The sequence below is a fragment of the Eucyclogobius newberryi genome, unplaced genomic scaffold (assembly GCF_026437365.1).
Source record: "Eucyclogobius newberryi isolate DKJ021-1_F unplaced genomic scaffold, fEucNew1.0.hap1 SCAF_3, whole genome shotgun sequence".
Classification (NCBI taxonomy): Eukaryota; Metazoa; Chordata; class Actinopteri; order Gobiiformes; family Gobiidae; genus Eucyclogobius; species Eucyclogobius newberryi.
Genome location: NW_027315945.1, coordinates 21,568,410 through 21,580,692, shown reverse-complemented (window position 1 = coordinate 21,580,692; position 12,283 = coordinate 21,568,410). Strand labels below are relative to the sequence as shown.

At 39.2% G+C, this 12,283-nt stretch overlaps 1 protein-coding gene across 1 annotated transcript in view; it reads left to right on the top strand.

Moving 5' to 3' along the window:
- The first annotated feature begins 2,424 nt into the window (after positions 1–2,424).
- The window catches only part of znf407 (zinc finger protein 407), a 128,927-nt gene continuing 119,068 nt past the window's right edge, over positions 2,425–12,283 (top strand). The window contains exons 1-3 of the mRNA XM_072460399.1: positions 2,425–2,515; positions 4,014–4,428; positions 4,518–6,629. Coding sequence (XP_072316500.1) covers positions 4,050–4,428; positions 4,518–6,629 — 2,491 coding nt within the window. The 5' untranslated portion in view covers positions 2,425–2,515; positions 4,014–4,049. The remainder of the gene's footprint in view (positions 2,516–4,013; positions 4,429–4,517; positions 6,630–12,283) is intronic.

Here is a 12,283-nt window from a genome sequence, read left to right as displayed (position 1 = left end):
AATGACATCAACAGATGACTGGCCAAGAACCGAAACTAGGCCATATAGAATCCACAAACAAATTCTTTATTTTCATAGCCAACTACCCAATGCAATTGTAGCATAAAGTCTAATGAACGAAGCAGCTTGACCAAAGGCTTTTCACATTGCATCCAAATTTCATGTTCCCATGTAGAAATACACACGCAAGGATCATATGGGAGCTATTTCATTGTTAGTTTGACCAATACTGACAGAAGACTTTACAGAGGGTCAACTGAGCAGAAGTGAGGTAACTGGGCCAGTTAATAAGTAAGTAGTGGGTGTACATGGGAAAGGGCATTTTCGGGTTGCAAGTCTGTGCTTTTTAGGGTTGAACAGCTGACGCCATGACATCACAATGTGCCTCTCATACACGTGTACACACACTCCCTGTTATTCTCCATGAGTCCTGAAAAGAAAACAGAACTGAAAATGCTCAAAGAAAGTTATGTTTAGGCTGGATTGGTAAGTTTATAAAACTTTGAACAACATTTTTCAGAATAAGGGTTCTTTTGTCTCTGTAACAGCAACCACAAGTCTTCTAAAAGTTATATTTAGAAAACTTGAATATTGAAGTTTTAAGCAATATCCTTAATGCTATTTAAACAAACAAACAAACAAAAAGCATTTTATAAAAAAAAAAAAAGACTGCAATTGGAATTCTTTATATTTATTTCTAATCAAGTACTAAACACATTTTGGTGTGATGTTCTGAAGGTAATTTTCTCTTCTGAGTAAAAAAGTTTGTTACAATTGTAAAAGTGAATCATTCTTGTATAAAAGCTTACCACAAAATCCATAAACTAGAGAGAGGATAACACAGTGCATTATGAGTGCCGCTGGTCATCTAAACATCCTTGAGGAAAAGGCTCAGGAGAATGTGTGTGTACACCATCAGTCAAACAGCCATGATTCAAGTGTCAGCGCTGGCTGTGGCCCACCCAAAGAGACTGGGTGACAAAACTCTCGTCCCATCTCACTCTGGGTGTGAAGACTGCTTCGGCCCTAATTTAGATCCTTGTGAATGAAGAACATTTTCACCATATCAAGAATGCCTCTATCCTGTTGGCATTTTACATTTCACAGCCCAATTAAATAAACCAAGAAGAGATAAGCTTCTTTTCATCTGTTTATTAAGATGCTGCGCAGAGCTGAGTTTTGCAATGAAGGCCCAGTGAGCTCCACCCAGTGCTGTGTAACATTGAAAGTAGAAACTGTATCTTTTTCCTTTACTCTCCTTTTTACACACATGGATAGAGACACACTTTCATGCATTTCCCAGGTGATACTGCTGGCACAATCCCTCTGCTGACCTCACGCTTCTGGGAAAAGACAAAGCAGGAGGAGAATCTCTGGGTGGGACACGGGCTGACAGAGACCCTAGCATAAGTGTTCCAGCTGTGCAGTGAAGGGGTTTTCCCACAATACCTGAATATTGGTTTGTATCCTAAAATGATTTAAATGCATTATGTGCCATCTTTGCAAGTGGCACAAATGGTAGGAAACTCAGAGCATCAATGTACCTAATAAAATCCAGACTTGGTTTAAGATAAACCTTTTAAGAGTTGGTTGTATTTAGGTGAAGTATTTAGAAGTTGCCATGACTTCATGTGACAGCTGCTGATCCCATAATGAAGGAAACATCTCCAGAAAACATATAAATAGGCTAGAACAGAGAAGAATACAATAAAGTTTATGTAGAAAAGGAATAGTCATAAAGCAGTTGTATGGAAAGTCTGCATTTTGGGAGTGGTGGGTAAACTTTTTATACAATGCTGTTTAAATGTTAAATATGTGGTCCACTTTAAAACATCTACATCTCAAAAATATGACTTGCTGTCATTGCTAAAAATAATTCAGTCTTCTCCGAAGAGCAAAGTAAAGTTCAATTATCAGAAGGCCTATCTCGTTAAATTGACCCTATTTGAGAATAGGAGCCTTTTCGTTTTCTCCTCAGTTTGTGAAATATGTCTCAGGCAGTTGCCATAGTACTACAAAGACACAGAACGCAGCTGTTGCGGAGATCCGCCTGAGGATTCACGTGCAGATTGTGCCCTCTAGCGGCTCTCTGTGAAAATACCAACGCGCAGACTATGTACGGGCTATGATCTTGCCTAGGCCACATGAGCTGCAGGGTGCTGTAGGCAGTTCTAGTTGTAGCGTTGTAAAAGTTCATTTCATTTAATTTTCAAAAAGGCACGCGGAAAGCACAGCAAAAGATGAGGAGGATGAACACACAAGGGCTTTTCGACAAGGGCTAATGGTTGTTTATTTTATGATTGTGCCCTAAAACAGTTATGGTTCGCACTCGGATCATCACAAATGCCCTGGTTTTGGCCGAAAACATACGCAAAAACACCGCGCTCGAGACGCTGCAAACATACTATAGCCCCGCCCCTTCATTGTGACGCAAGGCCAGGGCTCAGGCTACGGTGCGCCATTTGTGTCTAGCAGGAAAACGCGCGGAGACCCCTCAAGTATCATTTCTTGCCAGGTATGTTTTATTTAGCAAATTTAGCATGGTTATATAAACAATCAAAATTGTTTATCTGACAATCCGTTTAAGTTTTAAGGTTTATAAAAGGCTAATTTTGGCAATACAATCAACTCAGATGGAGGTCGACGTTAGCCTCCTTTTTGGGCCAGTGTGCTGCCGTCGTTTCCCAAGCCTGAACCCCATTAAGACCTACCTCCTCTTCGCTCTGATTGGACAAAAAAGTCAAAAACGTTATTTGATTGGTTTTGCTTTACACTGCTCAAAGTATATTTGGGAAACATGTTGCTAGTTAGCAACTTAGCTAAGTTAGGTCTAGCTCCTCTGGCATTGTACAGAATGAAACGCGTCTCTGCTTTGCCTTCGGATCCGTACAATTAAACAATGTTCGTTTCTGATCCGTACTTTCCACACAGGCCATCGCATGTTTCTGTCGTTGCAGTAGTTAAACTGTTTAGCAGTAAAATGTCTGGTGTCAAGTGTCAGCTCAAGCACTCAAGCAAACTATTCATTGTTCAGTAAAGTCTGTACTAGGTTATGTACAGTTCCGGGTTAGTCATGTGTGAGTATACGCATAGTATATTTGTTCCTAGATGTAGTATGTATCTAATTTAACTCTATTCAGTGCTAGTAGTGATCCAGGACATGTATACGAGAAAAACTCAAGAGCTATTAAAGCTACTTTAGGGAACTGACACATGCTTGTCTCCTTTGAGACGTCATTGCTTTATCTGGGATATTCCACAGCATTGCATTAAACTTATTTCCTCTCAATTACAAGTGTTTATTATTGTCCAAAAATCCATGAAATACCTCTCAACAGATCTGAAGTGACCTGGTAGTATGCACTCTTTTTGTCCATTGAGCTCATGGGATTATAATGACATATATATATATATATATATATATATATATATATATATATATATATATATATATATATATATATATATATATATATATATATATATATGTCATTATAATCCCATGAGCTCAATGGACAAAAAGAGTGCATACTACCAGGCCACGCTGCCATATAAACAACATCTCCATGGAAGCACGCAGGTGGAAGACCCCCACAATAAAAGTTACATAGTGCACCTTTTACTATGTCACATTTATTTATTTTGAACCCTGTTTTGAAATATTTGTATGTATTAAACTCATGATCCAGAGGGCCATTGCTAAATGTGAGCAGTGAACATTTCTTGATAGAAGCAAAAAAAAAACACAACCATGCTTTTGCAGCTGTTTTTATGTTTTGTTTTTAATGTGTCATGTGTAAATATATATTAGAATGCTGTAACTTTTTTGTTGTGTGTTATATGTTATATATGTATAATGTTATAATGGGACCCTAGTTCTCTACAATCTCCAATAGATGGCGACATTGCCCTATTTTTTGATTACACGGTGGTGATGACTAAAAGCGGTCTTTCTTATGCATGTATTGTTTGATATGATTATAATTGGCTTTTCTTTTTTTTGTCTTTCTCAGGAGTTAAAACCTTGATGACGTTTGTTTGAGATAAATATGGAAGACACGTCAGAAACTGTAATGTCCCAAGATGGTGAAGCCATTTGTCTTGTGTGTGGCTTTTGTGCCAAGTGCCCCCGGTCCCTAAAAATACATTATGGAAGAAAACATGGGAAGAAGAACGTCTCTGATGACATGGAGGCAGATGCTGAGCTTACGCAAAAGCAACAATGTGACCGTGATCAGCAGAGTTCATCTCAAAATATTAAACAGGGCAACAAGGAGGAGACGCTGCTACAAGAGAGACGTGTAAGCAAGAGAACCCCAAAACCAAAAATAATTCATTCTTGCAATTACTGTGGGCAAGAATTTAGGGACAAGGAACCTTTGGACACTCATATCCAGAGATACCATACCAAAGATGTACCATACTCATGTAAGTAATTTCTGCCCATCAAAACACAATACTGCATGTTTTACAATTTAAATCATTAAAATGTATTCTGTTTTGTTTTTTAACTTTAGTTGAAGTTGAAGATGAAGAAGTGGGAGCGGAAGTAATGATGGCTGAGGAATCTGGCGATCACAATAAGAACTCCCTGCCTCTTGGAACCCCCAACCTGTCCCCAGACAGATTCCAGCTGAAGTGTGAACACTGTGATTTCAGGATGGGAACCCCGACTTCCCTGGAAAACCACAGCCGAGAGGCACACCCGGACCATGACTGGTACCGTTGTAAAACATGCAACTTTTTTTCAGCTACAACCCATTGGATGGAAAGTCATCTTGAATCTGAAAGTCACAAGCAGCAACAGAAAAAAGAGATAAGTTCTGAGTCTTCATTTGACAATTGTGTGGAGAAAGTTTGTAAGGATGGAGTCATTTTTGAAGCAATCACTGGGGTTGTTTCCATAGACGAAGACCAGAAAGCTGATGAGACAGTTGGTCCTAAAGTAGTGTTTGTTGAGGAGGATGACACTGATGAGCCTCCTAGGAAAAAAAAGGGTAGACCAAAGCTGGGGGCTTCACCAACCTGTGAGTACTGTGGCCTAGTAGTTTCTAATGCTACTAATCTTAGTGTCCATGTACGCCGTAAACACAGCAAAGAATATGGTTACAGCTGCACCCTCTGCAGCTATAACTGTGTGACCAAAGGCGATATGGACCGCCATTGCATTACAAAGAAACATATCAGACGTGCACAAGACTCTGCAAAAAAAGGGGATAAATCTGTTTTAGCATCTGAGGAGCCTGTATCCACGGAAGAGCAGGAAGAACCTGAAGCCATGCAGACCTCTGCTGCAGACAATGTCATTAAAAGCACAACAAACGTTAGTGGGGAAGAAGAAACCCAGTCCAGCCCAAAAGAAATAAACTACGATTCAGTCACCAATTGCATTTATTGTGATTTTGTGGCTCAATCCCTCCCTTCACTTCATCTTCATGTTAAGCGAAAGCACACCAAAGAGTTTGAATATGTCTGTCTAGCGTGTAGTTACTATGCTGTAAACAGCAAGGAAATGTCTCGGCACGCAAACACTGATAAGCACAAACAGAAAAGTCTGGAATACTTGGAACAACAAGGAACCGAAGAGCAAAAAACTTTACTTGTCATAGAGAAGGATCAAAGTGAGGATATTGAAGATAAACTAAACCCAGATTCAGGTTTAGTTGGTGAAGATTCTCAGTCCAGTTCTGATGACGACGCTGGAGCACAAAACCAGAATACTGAAGCAGTTGCTTCTATTGAAGTTGAGTCAAGTGAGAAGTTAACAACTATTGTTGTTACATCCAACGAGGATCAATCTAATGTGATATCTCATACTCCATCAGATTCTTCCGAACTCAAGACTGAGGTCACAGTGTCTAAAACAGAGTTTTCTCCTGAAGTTCAAACAATGGAGGATCCAGTGGAAGAGACTGGAAATGAGGATGATTGTGACAATCTAGAAAAAGATGAAATTTTAAATTCAGATAATGGATTTGATGTACAGCTGACCAGGGTTGTCTTTGATTCATCCATTGTTTCCTATAAGGCCCTTGTGGAGCAAGAGCAGGTCCAGGAAGGGGAGGCTGCTGTCATATGTTTGACTACAGGAGAACCAATACCTCCACTTTACAAGTCTGCAGGTGGTGCCTTTGTGAAGAAGTTAAAAACCAAGGAAACAAGGCAGGAGTCTGGGGGCCGTATCCGCTGTGAAGACTGTGGTTTCCTGGCGGATGGTATGAGCGGTCTCAATGTCCACATCTCAATGAAACACCCAACCAAAGAAAAGCACTTTCACTGTTTGGTGTGTGGGAAGTCATTTTACACTGACAGTAATCTTCACCAGCATCTGACAAGCGCTGCTCATCTCCGCAATGAGCAGAACAGTGTGGAGGAGCTTCCAGAAGGAGGCGCTAGTTTTAAATGTGTAAAGTGCACTGAGCGATTTGAGAACGAACAAGAGCTCTTTCTACACATCAAAGAGAAACATGAGGATCTTCTGAGAGAGGTCAACAAGTATGTACTGGAAGACACCGAGCAGATCAACCGCGAGAGAGAGGAGAACAAAGGCAACGTGTGCAAATACTGTGGAAAAGTCTGCAAGAGCAGCAACTCCATGGCGTTCCTAGCCCACATACGAACACACACAGGTGAGGAAACTTTTCATATTACGTCAATACAAATCAATACAAAAATACATCATGTTTTTTCTATCTGAATAATAATGTTGCTAGTGTTTGGTGGGGATTTTAATTAAGGAATTATTAAATTATAGCATACAGGGCTCAGATTAAGGATTTTCTCTTGTATAGCAGTGCTGCGAAACAATCTATTTTTTTTCAAATTTATGAATAGTAAATATATTAATAGTTGCATAGCAAAACACAAAAAATACTAACAATCAATATTTTCCATTGATGTAACAAGATTATTTCAAATGTATTTGTAAATATTCTATTTAAAAAAACTCTTTAACAAATTAACTTTTACACACTTAAAATGTTTCAAAATAAAACTCTTTGTCAATGATAATTTTTGTGATGTCTAAAAGCCTACCCATTAGTTTGTCGTCCTTTTCATTAGATTTTACAAAGCCCCGACCGATTGGTGTTCTGTAGATATCAGCTGCTGCTGTTTCTGTTTGTCGAGATCCAACTGTTCAGCCTTGATGTGCGTCGCGCTTTTGCCATGCTTTACACAGTTGTCCTTTTTCAACCCAGAGCCTTTGATCCCGTCGATGAAGTGAGAGCTATAGTTGCATGTATGGCGTATGATGTTCTTATGTTTACGACAAATGTCACAGAAGAGTCCATCATCGCTTTTTTGGAGCCACAGGAGATCTTTTTTCCACCTCTCAATCGTGGTGGTGGACACTGTCAACGCGGTCATGTTGTCTTCACCGCGCATTGCATTCTGGGAGGATCAGTACACTGGTTCCCTGCCAGCACCCTACATTGTGTCATGCCGTTGTTGACGATCAATTGATGAGTGATCAGTGCTTTTTTAGGCGCTTTGGTATCGCAAAAGCTGCTAATCAACAATACTTTTTTCTGACAAATTCATCGCATTTGAGAGAAATTGCGTCTTATTTGCGATGCGATACCGCTTATTCTGAGCCCTGGCAAACGTAGATCATTATACATTTTGTTTGTTGTAAACTGCAATATTGATCTGAATCTGCTTAACTGGACTTCCCATTCAAAACTGCTGCTCAAGCTCTCCAGTGGGGAATGTCACTGAAACAAGCAGCAGATAATATTTTTTTTTCAGCGCAGGGAATTTTAAAATGCATCTCTCTTTGATTTTTGTCTTGTCAACATTCGTTTGCAATTTATTTCCCACAATTTTCCTTGTCAAAACCTGCACAGCTATGAACAATCAGAAATGGATCATATTCTTTATATCAGATGTAACTTTTACATGACATTTCAATAATTTGACAACTATAGAAATGACTCAATGATCAGATTTTTGGTGTGCATGTTAACAGCTACTGTGAGTGTACAACTTTGAGTAAACTAACTAATGATGTGGGATCACTATTATATCATTTTTAAAACCTTAAACAAGTTGCCTTTCATATTTCAGAATTAGAAAAGGTTTATTGACATTGCCAGCGAACAAAATTCACAGGCTAGGAAGCTTTGGTGATTCCGTACAACAATGAACAATAATACAAGCAAGATATATCAAAAAGAAAAGCATGCATTAAAGAAAAACAATTAAAATTTACCATAATATAAATACGGTATATCACAAATAAAAAAAATAAAAACTAATTTACATTATACTAATGTTGTATCACCAGTAGCGTGCGGTGCCTTTTATTGATGGTCAAGCAGATGTGGGGTGTTCATCAATATTTAGTGGATAACATTTGCACGCAAAAGTGGCATGAAGGGCGAACGCCATCCTACTGAGCTACATGCCCGTACCTATATGGTATGAAGTGCTGAATGGAGAAAATAGTCTCATTTGTGTAAATTCATTACACAAATGAATGCTCTTTGTTGTTAAAAATACTGCCTGGATTTTGTAACTAACATCTGATAATTAGAAACAGAGCCTTAGTTACAAAAAAGTATCAAAAAGATAGTTGTATTTTTTTATTTTTTTTTCAAGTCAGTTTGTTTGTTGTTGCACTGCTGTTGCTTCGCTTCTACTCTGAACATGCTCAGTTTGGGCAAAACCTGCAAACATCCAAGATTCTCACACAGGTTTATTCAGCGTGGCTTGAGCATAGATCCATAATATAATACATCCATGTACATCCTGTGTGGTCCTCAGAGCGCATGCACAGACTTCTAAAACAAGCTGCTCTCTGCTCTTGTTCTAAAAGCTCATGTTAGAGAGCGGAGCATGAACGGGCCTCTGAACACGGCCACAGACTGAGCCCCTGTGGGAAAAGAAGAATCATGCTTTTGGGGGGAAATTTATTTGATAAAATCCAAGACCAAGAACAGACATTTCATCTTGAAATGTAATTTAAAATAACAACAGATTAAAGAACCTGGTGAATAGGTGTACGTATGCTAACGTAACACCATCAGCTACATGACGCATAGACAATGAACTGTGGTAAGTATCTGGTATGTAAACGTAACATATTAACAGTTATTCAGATAACTATAGCATAAATAACATGCTAACAAGTTTACCAAAGCATCAGTATTACCCCAAATCACTAAATCCATTGAATTCTTCTGTGTCACTTCTAAACAACTCCACAAACTCCGGAGGAAGAGGAAGTGCAGATTCTTCTTCTGCGTCGCTTAGAGCCTAGAGCGCCCTCTTGTGGTTGTCAGTGTGAAAATAACAAATAATATCACATATAAGTTGCTCCGGAGTATAAATCTGGAAAGTACGGTATACACAGAATGTACAGTTAAATTTACAGAGGTAGTGCAGAAAGTGAACAGTGCAATGAGTGGTTGTTTTAAAGTGTTCATGAATCCAACGGCAGAGGGAAAGAAACTGTTCTTGTGGCTGGAGGTTTACTAGTATTGCTATTAGTCCAAATACTTCTTACTTCTAATTTTGTTTATTTGGCCAGTACAGTGCATGTTAATTAACATGCCATACATTCTGGAAACATGTTTATTTCCGCTCGTTGTCTCGTATTCACTCTCAAAACACACTCAGTCATACACCAGCATACATGGACACTGGAGGCAATGTGGGTACCTTGCCGAAGCGTCTTGCCGAAGGACACAATGACATGATGCACTTCCGCCCCACTGTGTCACCTGGCATTCCAGTGGTCTCCCATCCAAGTACTAACCAAGCATAAGCCTGCTTAGCCTCTGAGATCTGAAGAGATCAGCTGATATAACATGTTGTTATATCCAAACACTCCCAGTCCTTGGCGCTAAGTTCAAAGGATGATTTATAAGAAGCAAGCAGAAGAACTTTAACATTATGCACAACATGTATATCATGCATAATGTTGATGTTGTTAATGTTGCATATTCCATTAATCCATTGAAAGTTCTGAATTAGCTGAGACACCTTATGGTCTTTAAATGTCAGGGCCGAAACTATTTTCATCTGAATTTCTTCAATCAATTTTATTTGTTGCTAAGTGAAGTTTTCATGGCTCTTTTGAATCCAATTAAACCAGTTTAAAATCCAAACCAATTCTTAAAATTGAAGATGAATCCATATTCAGAGCACAGAACATGCTTGTGGTAGAGACGTGGTTGTAAAACCCCTCCAAAGGTAAATAAACCTCCAAAAAGGTTGTGGTGAGCAACAAAAAGTGGGGTTTCTGGGGTTCCTGTCACCATGGCAAAGCTTGGAATGTATTATTATTTTATTTTTTCAGATTTAGTTTTGCGTTGATTAGCTTTTACGTTTTACATTTATAGGTTTAAACTTGTAATGTGCTTATTGTTTAAGCCCACTGTGACATGGCTTTAATGTTAAGGCCCTATGTACTTGGGCCAGGTAATGGCTGTTTCTGTAGAGGTGAAGGTGAAGACTGATTGAGCTTCAGACCAGCGAGAGAGACGCTAATGGACCCCAGATTGGGATTCCCTGAGCAACGCCTGGTCGGAGACATGTGCGACTCATAATTGATGTGTCCATTACTAAGACTCAGTTGTAATTATAGTCAATAAGTCTCTGTAAATGTGTTAAAGCTTAGGCTAAAAGCATTGGAGGTCCAAAGAGAGGTGGGCTAATAATTTAAAATAATCAATGCAGACGTATTCAAAGCCCTTAATTTCCCCAGTGTCTGTACGTCCGTGTTTGTGTATATGTGTGTGAGCCGCTCTATGTGTAGTCACTGTGTGTATATGTCAGCCTTCATGGCCAGCTGATTATCCTCAATCCATTAAGATTTATCTTGTCATTTATAATGCAAAGCAGGGCTCTGTTGGTCAGGGCTTTGGCTGGGAGATGTCCGGCAGGTTAAGAACATAGGGCGCTCCATTACTCTTCGCCTGACCATGTGTATTAATTGCTTTTAAAATCAACTTAATGCAGGAACGAGATGTGAGGGCGCCATCAATAAATGCCCTTCCTTACCTCCCATGGTCCATCCCCTTTTCAGCCCAAACTTTAATGGGACATTAATTGAAGTCCTTGTTCTTGGCTTTTCATGTGTGCGTGTAAGTGCTGGTGTCTTGGTGTGTTCTGGTGTCGGCTGAGTGGGAGATGCAATAGGATTAGGCAAGCAAAATGGCACACAAGACCAGTAAATCTCACGGGTGCTACACAAAATACATAAATTAGTAAAAAGAAGAGAAATAGTGCGACTTGGACAAGCTGTATTTCTTCCCCTTGCACATGCATGCCAGTCACCTTCCGTGCCAAACTAAGATTGCTTACAGCTAAAGTAAGATGTATAAATCTGTACGATTTAGAGGTTAAATTCTTGATGATGAATGTCCAGTCTTACTTCTTTTTTATTAACAGTCTATATGTATTCATAATTTTTCCTTGTGCCATAATTTTTGAGTTTTAAGGTCAGGAAAGTCTTACTTAAGAAAATGAAGCTTTGACACTGAGGTTTCAATGGATGACTTGAAGTCAAGGGCACTTTGTAACACTTGGTGTGATATATGTGTTGTTTCTCTTACTCAGTTGTATGTTTTATTAAGCAGAGTTATGTTGTTTGTTGCATCCTCACTTGTATTTGCACAGTTCTTATTTGCAGAAAGGGGCGTTTTTTATCATCTTGACAACATATGCCAGTGGTTATTATTGCTAAGTTCCCTCATTACTGTGAATTATTCATCTTTTATGTTGTGGTCATTTATTCTGAAGTTTGTTTGTGAGGCTGAGGTGCGGCATGGTGGGGGTCTGCCAGCATCTTCACTGGGAGCATGTCCAGATTCTTTTAATTAAGACCTAGTTTTGTCCATGTGATTAATCAGTTAAATCAGGAGAAGGCAGGGGGAGGCTGTGCTCAGATTTGTCATGTTTTCTTTTAAGGGGCATATACACATAAGTGTGTTTTGCCAATGAGACCTCAGCTGGGATTTGCATTTTGAGCCAAATTGGTCAGTTTTTCACAGGATGAGCTGCTGACCTCAGGCTGAGCTTTCAAACTAATGGCCAATACCTCAAGTGTGTTTAAACGCAGGGTGCATTGCAGAATGTGCTGCATCATTTATATGAATGCTGACCTGCTACGTTTGTTACCACAAATAACGAAGAAAGAATCACTGCATCAAAAATGTTATGTCTTTTCCGTTGGCACTTTTTGTCATTAAGAGCAAGATGGTTAGGTGGCAGGAGTGAATAAACAAACCCATTTTAATGCTTTATCAACATTTGAATGCAAATAAATAACATTATT